The sequence below is a fragment of the Phalaenopsis equestris genome, unplaced genomic scaffold, assembly GCF_001263595.1.
Source record: "Phalaenopsis equestris unplaced genomic scaffold, ASM126359v1 Scaffold000250, whole genome shotgun sequence".
Lineage (NCBI taxonomy): Eukaryota > Viridiplantae > Streptophyta > Magnoliopsida > Asparagales > Orchidaceae > Phalaenopsis > Phalaenopsis equestris.
The window spans coordinates 1,448,483-1,465,549 of NW_018164692.1; the positions used below are offsets into that span (position 1 = coordinate 1,448,483).

Here is a 17,067-nt window from a genome sequence, read left to right on the forward strand (position 1 = left end):
TTGGGAATGATTATTCCATCTGACAAAGGGTGTATTACCGTTATCTGACAGACAGTCTACCTTCGGTCAATGTATCTATATTGAAAGAATTTCTGCCTAGCGACAATTGATCTTTGTAATAGCAGATGTTGTTTGTGTAAACGTCTGCGCAGTTGCGCGGTGTACATCATAAATATGCATGCACAAATCTCGAGAAGATAATATGGACCGTATGAAGAGGATTGATGTACGGAAAATTTCTTCATTGTTGAAAAATATGTATGTGAAAAACAGTAGAAATTATATAATTTACATTAATGGTTTATAAAATTAAAGTTGCGCCGATGACATGCCATTTCCTACTTTATGCAAACTTGTCATGTCATCGTGTCTTGTGCCATCATGGTTTTGTTCGTTTTTCATAACTTTATTTTCATCTTCATCAAATAGGCGTCCTTAGGCTTAGGTAAAGTAGATGCACAATCTTGGAAGAAATTGAATATCGTATTTCCTGTCATAAGCATCAAGCATCATTAGCTCTAATCACAACCTCCTAACTAAAATCATAGACATACACCAATTCATCACCTTTAATAGTCTCGTCATTCAATTTTATAGTGTCGACTATTCATTGGCATTATCAACATCAGTAGTCATTATTTTAATCATATGTCAATGCGTGTGACACTAAATTAATGGATAATTGTTTTCTTGGGTTCTGCTTGAGGATAGGATTGGTTGTTGGTCTTGAACTTGGGGCTTTTGAATCACATTTTATGTTGTGTGTTTCACCCTATGGGTTTTGTCGTGGTTATATTAATTAATAATGATAGTTTTTTTATCATTAAAAACTGTAAAATAATCTAAAATAAAAATTTCAAGCTAACACGTATCATGTGCCTAGCGTCATAGCACATACTAGGTGCAAGGGCATGCTTCACTACATGCCAGTGAGCCTTACCACAATTATGGTATGGCTGTGTGGCTAATTCACTTACGGGCATTAACAATTAGGCATTGCATAAATGCATTTATGTATGAATAAATAAATATATATCATTTTTGGAAGGTTAAGAGTTCTTATTCGTATACATCTTACTTTATTATATTTGAAATTTAAAAAAAGGATAATTTAGATGTGTGATGATCTAATTTAATGCTCGTATTCTTTTAAGAGAAAGTATTCTAAATCCCTCTCTTCTTTCTCTCACCTTACATGTAACTCTTGAATTAACTGTTAAAATTCAAAATAATAAATAATCGCTTCACCAATATGTTAGGGGTATAAATAACCCTTATATGAATCCTAGAATAAGAAAGACAATAAAAAGAAATAATAAAAAAAGAAAGATATGACACTTAATATCTCAAATTAATCAATTTCTATTAATTTTTTGGAGATAAAGGGAACAACATAAAATAAGAAAACCTAAAATAGAAAAGAAAATAAATTCAGTCGAAGAAAATAAGTCTAAAATAGGAAAGGAAATAAATTTATATTAGGAAATAAATCTAATCCTCAAAACTTCTAACAGGAATAAAATATTTCCTAATATAATTTATAACACTCCCTCTCAAGTTGAAATATGATTGAAAATTATATTCAACTTGGATTTAAAACATAAAAAAATGGGCAAGAAAGATCTTGCGAAGTAGAACTTGAAGTCTTTATCTCATACTGTAGTTGTCAGTGTTTGTAGGAAGACGGAAAACTCCTACAGATAATATTGCCGAGGATTTTACAAGGAAGTAGACAATCTACAAGAAAAAATTGACTTCTAGTTGGCTGAGCTTGTCTTTAATTGTAGTTTCTATAGTGTCTGCAGGTAGGCGAAATGTTTCTACAGGTAATGCAGCAAGGGAGTTTGCAGGGAAGTAGACAACCAACAATAAAAGCAATAGAGTATGACCTATAGAAGAAAAAAAGGAAAAACTTCGGAGGTAGGCCTTGTTGCAGGAAAAGGCTCTGGAGAAGAGCCTGTTGCAAGAAAAGGCTCCGGAGGAGGGCCTATTGCAGGAAGGATTCTGAAGGAGGGTCTGCTGCAAGAAGGATTCCGAAGGAGGGTCTGCTGCAAGGAAAAGCTCCAAAGGAGGGTATGATGCATTAAAAGCTCCAGAGGAGGGTCTGCTGCAGAAAATGTTCCGGAGGAGGGTCTGTTGGTGCAGGAAAAGGTTCCGGAGGAGGCCTCCTGCAGTAAAAGCTCTGGAGGAGGGCATGATGTAGGAAAAGGCAACAGAGGAGGGTTTGATGCAAGAAAAATTTTGGTGGAGGACTTGATGCATGAAAAACTATGGAGGAGGGTCTAATATGGGAAAAAAGCTCTGTAGAAGTTTCTGCTGTAGGAAAAGCTCTGGAGGGTTTGCTGTAGGAAAAGCTCTGGAGGGTTTGCTGCAGGAAAGATTCCGGAATAGGGCCTGCAACTAAAAGTTTTGCAAGAACGCTGCACCTGCTCTATGCATGGAGAGAGAACAAAGAACACCATCATGTTTTAAAATTTTTGCTACAAAGGGTAATGTGGGAAGATCAAGGAACATCAGGTTTGCAGGAACATCAGGTTCGCAACTCTGCAAACTTCATCAGGGAAGTCTTCTCTTTGGATATCCCTAATTGAAACAATAATAAATCTTCCTAACCCATTGAAATTTTCCCTAGCCCACACAACTCTTTGCTAAAAAATAAAATGTATAAACATGGACAGAAGGTGCAACAACTCGAGCAAGAAAAGTAATTAGAGAACCACAACCAGTCCCTAACTTCAAAACTACGCAACCCTGAATATTCTCATAAGAGGCCTTCTCGGTTCTAACAGAAAGATCAACAACTGAAACATCCACAATCGGTATGCGGAAGGAGATACCAGTCGATTTCCCATTCAAAGCAGGAAAAACTTTCCCAACAGCTTTGACAGCTCTAGTGCTGCTGGGAATGATATTGACACTAGCAGCTCTTCCACCCTTCTAGTCCTAGCTTGATGGACCATCAACAATCTTCTGAGTTGAAGTGATTGCATGCACAACTGTCACTGTCATTAATAACCTTCTTAGCACCACCCTTCAGGTGAGCAACAACCTTGTCCTTGTCCGTAACGACACCAGTGGACTCCACAACATTTTCAGCACCAGCCTCACCCCATGGGATCTCCTGAGGGGTCCTGATGCCAAAGACTGTAACAGGTCTCCCCCCAAAGAGAAGGGTCTTGGAGTCCTTCACCGCTATCTCATGATGTTTCCATTGCCCGTGCACAGTATCATACATGAACATGTATTTCATGTGTTCGATGGAGATGAACAAATCTTTAACAATGACCAACTCTACATCGTCACTCGAAAGTGTAACTCTAGCCACAGGTCATTCTTCCAGAATCGTTAATTCCGATCTTGATCTTTCAAGCAGATGCCATGGCTATCAAGAATTACTAGGAGATATGAAGCCATTGGAGAGAAATTAAAGGCGCAGGAGAAATGATCAAGAAGGACCGCCAGTATCAGGGAGAAAGTGTCCCTCCTTTCCTACAGAGAGAATGGTAGGAAGTAAGTCTGGAGGCTTTGGAGGGAGGACCGGTGGCTAGGATAGGGAATTGACTCTGATGCCATATTAAAATTCAAAATAATGTGAAATCATTTTATTGATTTGAAATGGGGTTCTTTTTTATGAACCATAGAATAGGAAAGACAATAAAAAGAAATAATAGGAAATGATAGATATAACACCTAATATCTTTAATTAATCAATTCATATTAATTATTTGGAGATAAACAAAAACAACACGAAATAGGAAAGTTTAAAATAAGAAAAGAAATAAATTTAATCCAAGAAAATAAATCTAAAATAGGAAAGGAAATAAAATTATATTAGGAAATAAATTTAATCCTTATAATTTCTAACAGAAATAAATTATTTTCTGATATAACTTCTAACAGTAACTGATCTAGTTCGATGATAATATTTGATAGAACTTCAAATCAAATTCATAGCTCTAGTTATTTAATAGTGTAAAAAATAGATTTGGAGGTCATGTAGGGTATATATATATATATATATAAGAAAAAACGACTACGATCATAATTTGGATTCCACGATGTCGTCTGCGGTCGAGAGCTCTGCTAAGGCTTCCGATGGCGATTTTGGTCGCATTTGATTCTACTGCTCGAAGGAGAGGGGCTCACATCTCGTTTCGTCGACTCTCGCTTCGTCGGCTAGCGTCGGCGTGTCGTGTTTTTTTGTCACATTCGTTTCTCGCGCCTGTGTCGCGCATTTGTGACTTGATTTCCACGTTGCGCCTACCTACTTCTGCGTCTGCGCCCAACAATTACATTTTCTTCTGTTTTAACGCTGCTTCCTTCTTCTGATGCGTCTGCGCCTGACTTCTCTCCCTGTCGACACTCTTCCTTTGCGTTCAGGCAGGTGAACGCCGACATCTCTCCTTACTCTCATGATGCTTCCCTCTTCTTTGGTTGAGCCAGACAAAACCTCTTTTGCCCACGTGGTGGATAACCCTCAGATGAAGTACTCGGTGGTCTTCCCCTCAAGCTATAAGGATTGCCGCGATGATACATGTGATTGCCCTTTTGTTAAGAAGGGAAGTAGGAAAAGTGGGAAAACAACAATATTCTTCTCTGACTCAGAAATTTCAACTTTGACGGACAAATTCAAGTTTGCTCTTATTGAAAAATTTCAGTGGGAGCACCCACCTATGAAAGTTATCAGGAAAAGTTTTGATGATCTCAAATTAGCAGGAAAGTGAAAAGTGTGACTCATGGATGAGAGACATGTATTGATCCAATAAACCGTGCCTGAAGGCTATACTCCGATTTTCTCCAAAAAATATCTAAGGATTGTTGGTAAATCAATGAAGCTACTCAAGTGGTCTCCTTCAAAATCATGAAACTCCCACTGTACCGTATGGTTTAGTATACCTGGTCTCAAGCTGCACCTTTTTCATCATCAGGTTCTCTACTCTATTGGGGCCATCCTTAGGGACCCTATGAAGCTAGATCTACCCACTTTCAATTTAATCAGATATTTTGTGGCCAGAATACTTGTGAAAAGGGATATTACTTTACTTGATATTACTGAAGTATGGCTGGGCACAACTCATAATGGATATTGGAAACAAATTGTCATGTGACACAGAACTCCATATTGTACCCACTATAAGATGTTTGGGCATATCCTTGATAAATGCCACAAACTTCACCCTAATTTGAAATCCAAGGTTCAAGTCAATAAGGAAGGGTCTAACCTCAATGCTCTGGACATTTTAGTTCCACCTGGAGAGGGTAGACAGAAGGTGACTGTTGATTGATGTGATGTTGGCCCCTTCAAACCTCATAGAAAACAAATATGAATGACTATTACCTACAAAGGATAGTGTTCAGACTAATAATTAGGAGAACCTCGCAGCTCCCCTTCTTCAGGAAGTATCCGGTGTAGAGGCTACCCATACTTCACATATACTATAACTTATTGTGGGTACTACGGTTGGTTATCAAACTGATTCTTCGGATAAGGAATGTCAGGTTTACACTTCCAGGAGGAAGAAGAAGAATAGATATTTACTTGAGCTCAGGAGTCTTATGGATAATATTTTGGTTACTTCGGGTAATGGTATGCACCTTACCAGCTTCTTAGCTGGATCCCTTCCGAGAACTAGAGCCAGATGCAGTACTAGATTGAGATAACCCTCACTTTTTCAGCGCCCTTAGTGGTTTTGGGTTTTTTTTAATTTTTATATGTATCCTTTTTGATTTTTTTGTTTGTGTTATGACGTGTGGGTTGGGTGCTTATTTTTGGGCCCACCCATACAATCTATATGTATGTTTTCTCTTTAATAAATTAGCCCTTGGGCTTTTTTATTTTTTTTTAAATATATATATAAGAAAATATTTTGAAATAAAAAATAAAATAACATAGAATAGGAAGGAAATAAATAAATTAATTAAGAGTTTCCTAAGTTGTCCTCATCAAATACTCCATGACTTTCTTAGATTTTCTTCAGGATTTTCTCAAATTTTCACACTCCCTCTCAAATTTGGTCGTAGATATTGTAGAGACAAAACTTGTTATTGAACTATGATAAGGCACTTAAAGAAAAAGATTTGGTGAAGATATCTACAACCTGATGTGTCTTGATGTATTTTAGTATATAATTCCCCCATTAACCTTTACAGAGATGAAATGTCTATCAACTTCAATATGCTTGGTCTTGTCATGATGCACATGATTCTTGGTAATATTGATAGCTGCCTTACAATCACAAAACATTTGTATAAGCCTATTGGAGGTTCATCACAGTTCTTTTAACAATTTTGAATCCATATTCCCTTATAGATTCCCAAGACAAGTGTCATATACTCTTATGCTGCACTATTTCTAGAAACTATAACTTGCTTCTTATTTCTCGATGTAACTAGATTTTCTCATACATATGAGCAATAACCTGTGGTGGACCTTCTGTCAGTGAGCTCCCCAGCCTAATAACATCAGTGTAGAATTCCACCTCTCGGTTTCTGGTTTTCTCCAAACTTAATCCATAACCAAGTGTTTTCTTGAGAATTCTCAAAATTCTGTATACCATCTCCAAATGCTCTTCAGTTGGACTATTCATGTGTTCATTCACAATACTAACATAGTATGCAATATTCGACATATCATGTGACAGATAAATGAGTTGTCCTACAAATCCATGGATATACTTTCTTCTTCCCTGTTAAACTTCTTGTTGGTTTCTTTGGAGTATTAGCAAATTTGCATCCAATAATTCATGTTTCCTTTAGTAAATTTAGGATGTATTTCTTATGTGGTATAACAATGCCTTTCTAGGATTGTGTTACCTTCATTCCTAGAAAATATCTCATGTTTCCTAAGTCATTGATTTCAAATTCAAAGGCTAGCACTTTTTTATTTTAAGAATTTTTTTTCAGCATTACCAGTAAAAATCATATCATCTGCATATACAATCAGTGCTACAATCTTTTTCCCTGAGTGTGTTTTTTATGAACAATGTGTCATTACCTTGACTTTGAAAATATCCTTTTCGATTTCATAGTTTTAGCAAACTCCTCAAACCTTGCCCTTGGTGATTTTTTAAACTCGTAGACTTCCTAAGTTTGCATACTAGGTGTTTGTTGGAATCATTCTCAAGTCATGGTGTTATTGTTATGTACACTTCTTTCAGATGTTCATTCAGGAAGACATTTTTTATTTCAAGTTGATGTAGTCCCAATTCTTTGTGAACTGCTACTGAAAGGAGAATTGTAATAGTATTTAGTTTGACAACTGGTATGAAGACCTCCTAATAGTTAATTCTATAGGTTTGCGTGAAAACTTTTGCAACTAGTTTAGCATTGAATATGTTAATACTTCCATCAGCTTTGTATCTGATGTCGAACGCTCACTTGCATCCAATTATCTTCTTATTCTTAAGGAGTTTAATAAAAATACATGTGTCATTATATGGTAGTGCTGTATCTTTTGTTCTGCTACTTCCCTCCATTTTGGATTTTTAAGAGCAGGAATGAATTTAAGAATTTGTACGTTATCAGTGTTAGATATAAACTTTATATAGGATGAGGATAGCTTCCTATAAGCTACATATTTCTGAATTGGGTATCTAATGTAACTTTCATTGTCACTTGCATCAAAAGATGAAGGAGATAACTCATGAATACTATACTCCTCCTTACTCGAAATTTCAGGTGAATGTTAACTCGAGTTTTGGTTTGAGCAATTGTGTCCTTGCAAGTTGTCTTAAACATGATCCAATTTTTTCTTCCTCCTTGTGTACATTTCTAGTTCTTTGCTCTGCACTTCAAGTTGGATTGGTCGGGAGTCCTCAACACAAATAGGAGGGATCGATGAAGTAGGTGGTAAGGCTATCCAGGTTTCATTAAATGCATCAAAAATAGGAGAGTAACAATTATACTTTTTTGTTGCATATCAAAGAAAAATACTTTTGATAGAATTAGGATCATGTTTTGTGTGATTTTAGGATTGCGTGAACAAATGATATATGGCCAAAGATTTTTAAGTGGGATAGTAGAAGAAAAAGCTCCGATGTGGGGATATGCAACTATCAAAACATGAAGAGGTGCTTTAAAGTTAAGTACCTGACTAAGCATTCGATTGATAAAGTATGTTGCAGTAAGAATTGCTTCCCTCCAAAAATATTTGGGAACTTGAAGGTCATCATCATTGAGCGCGATATCTCAAAGAGATGTTTGTTTTTCTCCCAGCTATCTTATTTGGTTGTGAGGTTTCAATACATGAACTCATTTTTTGAAATATAAGACTCAATGATGGAGTTGAAATATTCCTTTGCATAATCAATTTTGAGGATCTGAATTTTACATTAGAATTGAGTTTGAATTATGTAATGAAAGATTTGGAAGATTTGGGTTCTTTCAGAGCTCAGTGCATCAAATTGTCCAAATAAGAGAATGATCTATTTCAAAGAGTAGGAATCAGTCGATGGAATGCATAGTGACACAAGAGAGGATGAAGATGTCAGAGACGAGTTTCAACTTTCAACCGACGAGGAAAAGACGCTAGTGAGTTAAGCTCAACCCATGAGAAAGACTCCAACTTGATTAACATTGATTATTCTAGAAGACAGTGAGTCTGAGGAGCTGATATCACAAATAAGACAGCCTTTGTTTAGGGAGTTGCTGAATATCTTGATCGACAATGTACCTCTTGGGTTGTTGCCACTGAGAGTGTCCAACATGCCATAGATTTTATTCTAGAGTTAGTTCCTCCAGACAAACTTGTTTATTTGATGCCCCAAACTAAGTACGAGAAGTGGGAGAAATAAGTTACACCTTTAAATACCTTGAGGCTTAGTTTGTGAGAGTATTTTTTAATGTGTAGTTTCAGCACTGGTTGTGTTAAAAATGGATATTTTTTCTATCATGAAAGATTTTGGAAGGACGTGTGTTTTGGAGTTGCTCGAAATTAACGTGAGCATAGATTTTGTAGCGGGACTGTCTCAGTCACAACAATGTGATGATTTTGTTATGATGATGGTAGATCAATTCAAGATGCTTTTAGAGAAATCTCTCCCATGCAGGGATAATGATGCGGATCGTGAGATCTGCAAAACGGGATAGCAAAAATCCCTCTTTTCGATTGGATCGCAGAATCTTGCGTTTTTGCGGGATCACGTGAGAACCACTAGCACAGGAGCGAAAACAAGAAGCCGTGGTTTTTCAATTTAACAATTTTTTTTATATTATCTTTTCTTTTTTTTTTCTAATTAGGTTAATATCTATTAGGAGACTATTTATATATTTGTTTTTATGTTTTGAGAGAGATTTTTAATTTGTCCAATTATTATGGAGATTCTAATCTCTATTCTCTATCTTAAGGAGTACTGTATTGTTCTTTTTGTAAGTGGTGTGTCTGCATCTTGCTTAGGAATAGAGAGTGAAACCTCCTCGCCGCTCGAAAGTCACCGATTCAAAGTTCTTTTTTTCATTTTCAGCCCGAGACACTTGCCGAATGATGCCTAATCTTTTCCAAATGTTATCGACCACACGTATTAGCCTTTCCTCACTATTCCACAACCACCTTCCCGCGAAATCCGCTTCCTAAATATCTTCTTGGAGTCCTAAATCGGTATCAAAATATAATCCTTTAATTATTAAATAATGAAGCAATTCTAGTTCTCTTTCTAGTCATAGATTCTAACTCTTTCTCCTTGATTATTCGTTCATTTAATGTTTCCATTTCGGAAAATGCTTAGATATGTTGCCATCTTGTCTTTAACAAATTAATAAGCTTACTAAAACTAACTAAATTGAGCTCAAGCTTAAGCTCAATGTCATGCACTTAGTTTTTTAGTACATAAAAGTGTGGCCTTTAACACCTCTCCAATTGCTAAGAAAGCTTAATCTCACTTAATGCTTACAAATGCCCAAAAGATTCTTAACCAAGAGAATAGGAAATGAGACTCGTATTGCTATGAAAGAAGGCTACATTAAAATTTGGATGGATGCAAATGGAGGATGTTCTGCCTAAATATAGGCCAAGGAGTTCCCTCCAAAAGCTTTCACAGACTTTTGATTCGTAGCCCTACTCGTTCATTTCGATCCGATTTCGGCTCGAAGAAAATTCAATTCAAAATTTTGACTCGTAGCTCTGCTCGTCTATATCTATCCGTTCCCTATCTGAGCCAAAAATCGAATCAATTTTTGAGTGATTAACGATTCTTGAGTTAAATCCACAGCCCTATCCATGATGATATATGTTTGCAGCTCATCCTCTGATCTGTGCTATTTATTTATAGGGTTGGATTGAGGAACAATGTTACTGAAATGATTTCATTCAAACAAATATAAAATAAATTTATATATCAATATTTAACAAACATTTGTTATAAAATATACTTGGGCTATCTTATACTTATCTGATTACATTGCGAATACATGTTGATTGCGTAATTATCTTAAAAACCTGAAATTTACTCATCTTTATAATTTAATTGCAGAGGATTAGTGCATCCCATTATATATTGCTCCATGTGTGAGTGTAGTCTTGCGCATTGATTGTGACACATACAAAAATTGTCAAGCCAATCTCTAATTGCATTCAGCACCCCACATATTTATGAAATTGCAATTAAAGTAACAAAAAGTCTTACAAAACTCTCCACTACTCATTTGTGTCTTTCCTTTTCTGCTGCATTGATTGCTATGAACTGTAAGGCTGAAGCTTATTAGTCCGCATGACGTATCAAGTGGCTGTCATTATCTGATCTCATGCTCATAAGTAAAAAGGGCACTTAGAGATAAACTTCGTTAGCTTAGGATTATGGTAATGACACTAAGCTGGTTAATTAATTAGGAGATAATGAGATTGATTAGTTTTGAGGATTAAGAATCTCCAAAGTTGAAGGCCTTCAAAAAAAGTCCACTTCCTTATCATTACTTTTTTTCCTCCCTATCATGGCCGGGCGCAGTTGGCCACTATCATTCTTCCATCCAGCCTGACTTCATTTTAAAAAAAAAAGGAAAGGAAAATTTACATACATGCCACTCAATTGTTATGTATTTACATATCTAACATCTAGACATCTTTTTTTTTAAATACATACCACCGCACTTGTCATGAAAATGTATTTCACTTTTAAAAGTTAAATGTGGGATGCTTCTTAAGTGATGCTAAAGATTTGGGTGGTATAAAGGTAAAATGTAAAAATGATGTGGTAAATATATAAATTCTTCTTCTTCTTCTTCTCTCTCTCTCTCTCTCTCTACCACCATCCCCCAATAGGGCTGTCAAAACGGCTCGTTCGTGGACAGCTTGAGTTCGACTCGTTAAGAAGCTCGTGTTCGGCTTGTTCACCAAGTTAACGAGAGTTGAACACGAACAACACGAACAAAGATTTGTTCTTTCATTTTCGGCTCGAAATACTACTAATCAATTTTATATATAGTATTTTTTTAAAAAAAATTAATTGACTACAAGGCTACAAAAAATTATAATCAATTAAAAGTATTAATTAAAAAAATAGAATAAAATTTATTAAATTAGATTCAAATGATGTTTTAATATAAACAATAATTTTTAAATCTTGCCCAAATAATTAACATCTTATGGCTACGTGATTAGCTGGATGAATTATCTCTGCTCAACGTTCCTCACAACATTTGAAGATTTAATAGTCATGTAAGATAAAAAGTTGTGATTATATTGATACAATTTCAATCAATTGGCATGCAATTACAATTTTACCTTTGAAAATTATAATTGGACATATATATTTGCCTATTCTTAGCTTATTTATGGGTATTTGAATTGGTGGGAATCATTAGACCACTTGTCGCTATGCGGCACTAGGTATTTTATTTAGGGACGGTGATAAATGATAAATTGGAGGATGTTGACAACTCTAATAATCAAGTGGTGGAGAATAAGGTATGATTTAGTGACCGTTAAAGATATGATTTTTTTTCCAAAAAAAAAATTGTATATTGCTAATAAGGACTGTACAAAACTTTTCTTATCCAAATTAGTTTTTAAACCACTTCTTTAAAAAAAAAATTTGTCAGCTGCAAGGAATACTTTCATTTAAGCATCACACAATTTACATTATCTATTATAATTATTTAGCTATTTACACAAGCTACGCAAAATTAGTGATTTAGGGTCTGTTTGGGGCAGTTGTTGATTATTTATAATTTGCTGATAAATATATTATTCTGATAATATGATAATCTGCAGATTATCAGAATAATCTGACTTGCTGTTCGGGGCAGCTTATTCAGAATAGTTTATTGGTGGTCATAGTGGTATAAATGACATTCTTGCCCCTGTTTGGTAAAACTGTTTGGGGCAGCTTATTCAGAATAGTTTATTGGTAGTACATAAGCATATCGTGCAGAATCATACAATCATCACAGATCAGTTTCAAAAGATGACATACAGTTCTCACACTTTCGTGAGTATCAGAAGAAATAAAAAAATGATAAAGACAAGTGCAACTAGAATGAAAAATATTAAAATATTTAATTTCAAACTCTGGCTACGCTTGCCCTCATCTTCACTATCAACTTGTGAAAACATCAGATTCCCATGACTGTTGGCAGTGTAATATGTGGGGCTGTCTGCCCACCGGAAGAAGCCGCAACGAGCTGAAACACCCTTGGCACAATCGTAGAACTGCCTCCCAAAGCTATGAGACTGACGCGATGTGAGCAACAGAGCCGGTAGACCACAATAACACAAAATACCTCTGTCTATAACTGATGTCCTAGAAGTACGATAATAGTCCACAATAACACAAAATACATGTCTGTAACTGATATTCTAGAAGTCATGTTTGGATGACTGCTATCTCAATCTCGGTGATGCAGATGTTGAAAAAAATAATTGTAACTTTCTTATCCCACATCGCTGAGGGACCACATTCACTTGTCTTAGACATTGTGGTACTATATGAAGAATTACATATTGTGTAAAGAAATTCATTTTGTAAGTAAACATGCATAAGAAAATTATCCAAATGCACCAACAAGAGGAGTAACATAAATTTCCTTAAAAAAGTAAACCTACATCCACAAAATGAGCATACATTCATAACATATCCAACTGAAGTAACATGTAAATCTCACAGAAGAAAAATAAAAAATTTGCTCACAGAAGAAAAATAAAAAAAAATAACACAAATGAATTATGTGGTTCAGTCAAAGATCTGCATCCACAGTAAGACATCGAACATATTTTATTATGAAATTGTGTAAGATTACATAGCTATGTTTTTCATATACATAGCAATGGTTCTCGATACACATCTTATATTTGATATAAATGGTGTGAAAATAAAGCAATACACATCAAATTTGATATAAACCTTCTCATATATGTCGTGGAACCCAATCCACCGGAAGAACCCAATGTATCTCTTTATATAAAATATTAGGAAATGCTGAAAAATCTCTAAAGACATAAATCTTCTCATATGAGCATTGTATCTCCTATCATAGGAAATGCCAAAATATAATAACTGAATCTCTAAAGACCAATACAACATATAAGCATTGCATCTGTTTTCTAGCCTCGACATCAAAGGAAACCCCTAAAACCCATCAACAATGATATATCATCTAACTAAAGAGTGGATTAGTATTTGCACATTCAAACAAATGCCCTAAACCCCATTACTGAGCAACATTCAATATAACAGGTGCAGCTAAACAGGTGCACTTAAACCCCATAACTGAGCAACATTGCAATCAGGAATAATATAACAGATGCAGCTAAACAATATAACAAGTGCAGCTAAACAATTCCAAAAGTTTGAACTAGCTGAGTTCCTACATTTCGAACAGTATAACAGAGACGCATTGAGCACATTCCAACAGTATAACAAGGACACATTGAAGCACATTCATTAAAGCGCATTCATTGAAGAACAATATAACAGAGACGCATTGAAGCACATTCCAATAGTTAAACGATTACAACAGTTCGAACAGTAAAGAACAATATAACAAGGACGCATTCAAGCACATTCCAACTGTTCGAACTAGCTGAGTTTCCACATTTCGAACTAAAGTTTTCATATAGGAACAGGGACGAGAAGAACAATATAACAGGTACAGCTAACACAGATCCAATGCATTCAAGGGATTTGCTCATATGTCATTGTTGCGATATTATACAAAAAAAAACGCAGAAAAACCTCAAGAAAACCCTCAGATCCATTTCCATCAATGCATTCCCAAATAATCCAGCAAATACATCCTCAAGAAAACCAAATCTTGCAAACAAAGTAAAGACAATCGAATCGAGCCACATAAAACCAACCATAAAACATAGCAGCATATAGATCTCACTAGAAGAATCGATGTTTATGAAGGAAAAGATCATGAAAGGAGATGGCGAGGGAGAGCGCGAGAGAGATCTCACAGGGGCACGGGAGGAATTCGAGCCCTAACAAATGCTGAACGCATAGGGAGCCCCACGTGCGATCTGTAGAAGGAAATAATATACGCGATTTTCATCGTTTTTAACACGCGGGGCCGAACGTCCTAACCAAACACCAAGGTGGCGTTTTCAAAATGCAAACGCCGCCGCACCAAAATAAGCTGCCTCAAATAGGCACTTAGGGTTCGTTTGAGGCAGTTTATTTGATACGATGACGTTTTTAAAATACATCTGGCCTGTTTGGGTAAACTGTATTTTGATAGCTAATGTGTTTTGAAAATGATGTCACAACGCACCTATCTAGGTGCGGTGGCAGCTTTCTGGCAGCAGTTTGACTTTTCCAAAAAAATAAAAAATTCTAATAGTCATCGCATCTAGCTTATCAACCGATTATTCTATAATTTACAGCTGCCCCAAACAGACCCTGTATCAAACCGTGGCAATGGATTAACTAGTGCGGCCTAATTATAATAACAAAGCTGCAAATATGTAAATATTGACCCGACGACCAACCCTCCTACATCAATGTTCAAAATTATCATCTCCCAATAATTTATTTAAGCCAATTGGACAAAAGGTTATAGGATCAGTATTTTACAATTAATTGCAATGGTATCTGAAGTACAATAAACAACCAAAAAAAAAACTTCTTCTTTTGAAGTAATTTCTTAAATTATTATTTTTAAAAAAAATAAATCACAAATATTGCAAATATTCTTTCATTTTTAAAAGCGCATCATTACATCAACAGTCTAATATTACAATTCCCTGTCTTTAAATACATCAGAGAACAGTAAGTATTTTCACCATTTCCCAAGCTCTTTCTCTCTTCAGGGAAATCACCGTACAAACACGAAAAAATATTACCTCAGGAGTACTGATGCATCAGTACTCCTATGAGGGGTGCCACGTAGGCACCACGGTGGGACCATTGCCTACGTGGCACCCCCTCATTGTAGTACTGATGCATCAGTACTCCTGAGATAATATTTTTTCTACAAACACAGACGAGATAATCTAACAAGATGCTTAATTCTATCTTACAAGAACAGAAACTCATGAAGCTTTTTGGTTCAGAGAAGGAAACCCATCTGTATGCCTTTTTTAGTGTCCATCACATCTCAGTTCCATAGTGGTAGTTTGGAATCGTAAGAGCAGGCATGGGTGAAATAATTTTCAGATCTTCACCATCAACCTTCCCCATCTGCGATTCAGAGTAATCCCATAGAGGAGAAGCCATTTCTGAAACTTCAACTTCATTGATTTTTTCCTTCCATCCTTCAAAGTTCAGCCATGGAATCTCTGATATAGCCAGCTCATTCCATATTTGATCCATGGAGTAGCCCTTGACTTCTCCATCTTCCTCATCGAACCATGATGTCGAGATTGAGTTCCCATGGTTGATCTGTTCGAGCCTTTTCTTCTCGGCCTCTGTCATGGCGATAGGGTTTTGTGAGGAGGAGGAGGATGATGGGGAAAGATGAGAGTTCTGTCTCTCTTGAGCCTTCTTCCTCTTATGAGTCCTCCAGTAGTTTTTAATCTCATTGTCTGTACGACCAGGGAGTTTACGGGCAATCCGAGACCATCTGAATTCATACATAAATATAAACACACACAGACATAAAAAAATCATAGATACAACCACATATTAAGAAACCCTAATGAATTGAATTACCTATTTCCCCAACGAGAGTGAAGTTCTACTATGAGCTGCTCTTCCTGGGGCGTCATTCGGCCATGTTTAAGCCCAGGATGAAGATAATTAAGCCATCTAAGCCTGCAACTCTTCCCGGTTCTGTTCAGACCTGCAGAAAACAGAGCTCCGATGTCATCCATGGAAGAACGCGCACAAATTAAAGCGAGAAAAAAAAAACGTTCTACAATCAATCAAATACCTAGATCCCCCGCCACACCGCCAACCTGAGACTTTTGCTATGAAATCCCAGCGGCTTTCGCCGAAGAGATGAACATAGCAAACCAGATGCATGTCTTCTTGTTCAGTCCAGGGGCCCTTCCTCATCTCTTCTGAAGCCGCCATGTGAGGAGAGGTCTTGTGTTCTTCTTCTTTTTCTTCTTCTTCTCTGGCTTTCGAATTCAGGGATGTTCTTCTTCCGTCTGCTTCTTTTCCTACTGCTAATGATGGTGTTCCTTTGAGTACCTATTCTCAATGGCTTCTCTGCTTCCCCGCCAGAGCGAATTTGGGTGACTTGGAGGAGAAATGGCGATGGAGATTATTTATAGGTGGGGGACGATCGTTGGTCACGTGATGTGTGCTTATCTTGCAGCACGTGGCATGCCCTGATAAACGGATTGGTAAAATGGGGTTGGATTGGAGACAACATTGTGTGCACGAGGATCGCAGCACTATTGTACCTCAACATGATCTCAACAACACAAATGCTACTAAAATATCATGACAATATCATTGATCCGCACAATCTCATCCGCACAAAATATTTTTTCTCGGATTGGTGGGTTCAATAGGTGCAAAGTTGTTTCTGCACGAAATCAACTAAAATTGGGGTCGGTTGATGAACCGGATCGATGATGATGAACCCCCTTTTCATTTTATTTATTTATTATTTTTTATTATAAATAAAAAAGCCTAAATTCAAGATAGTAAAAAATAAATAAAAAAAAAAATATTATGACTTAATATT

The 17,067-nt window shown here is 36.3% G+C and overlaps 1 protein-coding gene and 1 pseudogene across 1 annotated transcript; both read right to left on the minus strand.

Moving 5' to 3' along the window:
* Window positions 1-2,282: 2,282 nt before the first annotated feature.
* On the minus strand, window positions 2,283-3,380 carry LOC110024142 (annotated as a pseudogene).
* An 11,730-nt stretch (window positions 3,381-15,110) lies between these two features.
* Window positions 15,111-16,604, minus strand: LOC110024165 (myb-related protein MYBAS2-like). Its single transcript, XM_020723971.1, has 3 exons — window positions 16,328-16,604; window positions 16,083-16,212; window positions 15,111-15,993 (listed from the first exon to the last, which is right to left on the minus strand). Exons 1-3 carry the CDS (start codon window positions 16,443-16,445, stop codon window positions 15,522-15,524), a joined length of 720 nt encoding a protein of 239 aa, XP_020579630.1. The 5' UTR covers window positions 16,446-16,604; the 3' UTR covers window positions 15,111-15,521.
* Between the last annotated feature and the right edge of the window lie 463 nt (window positions 16,605-17,067).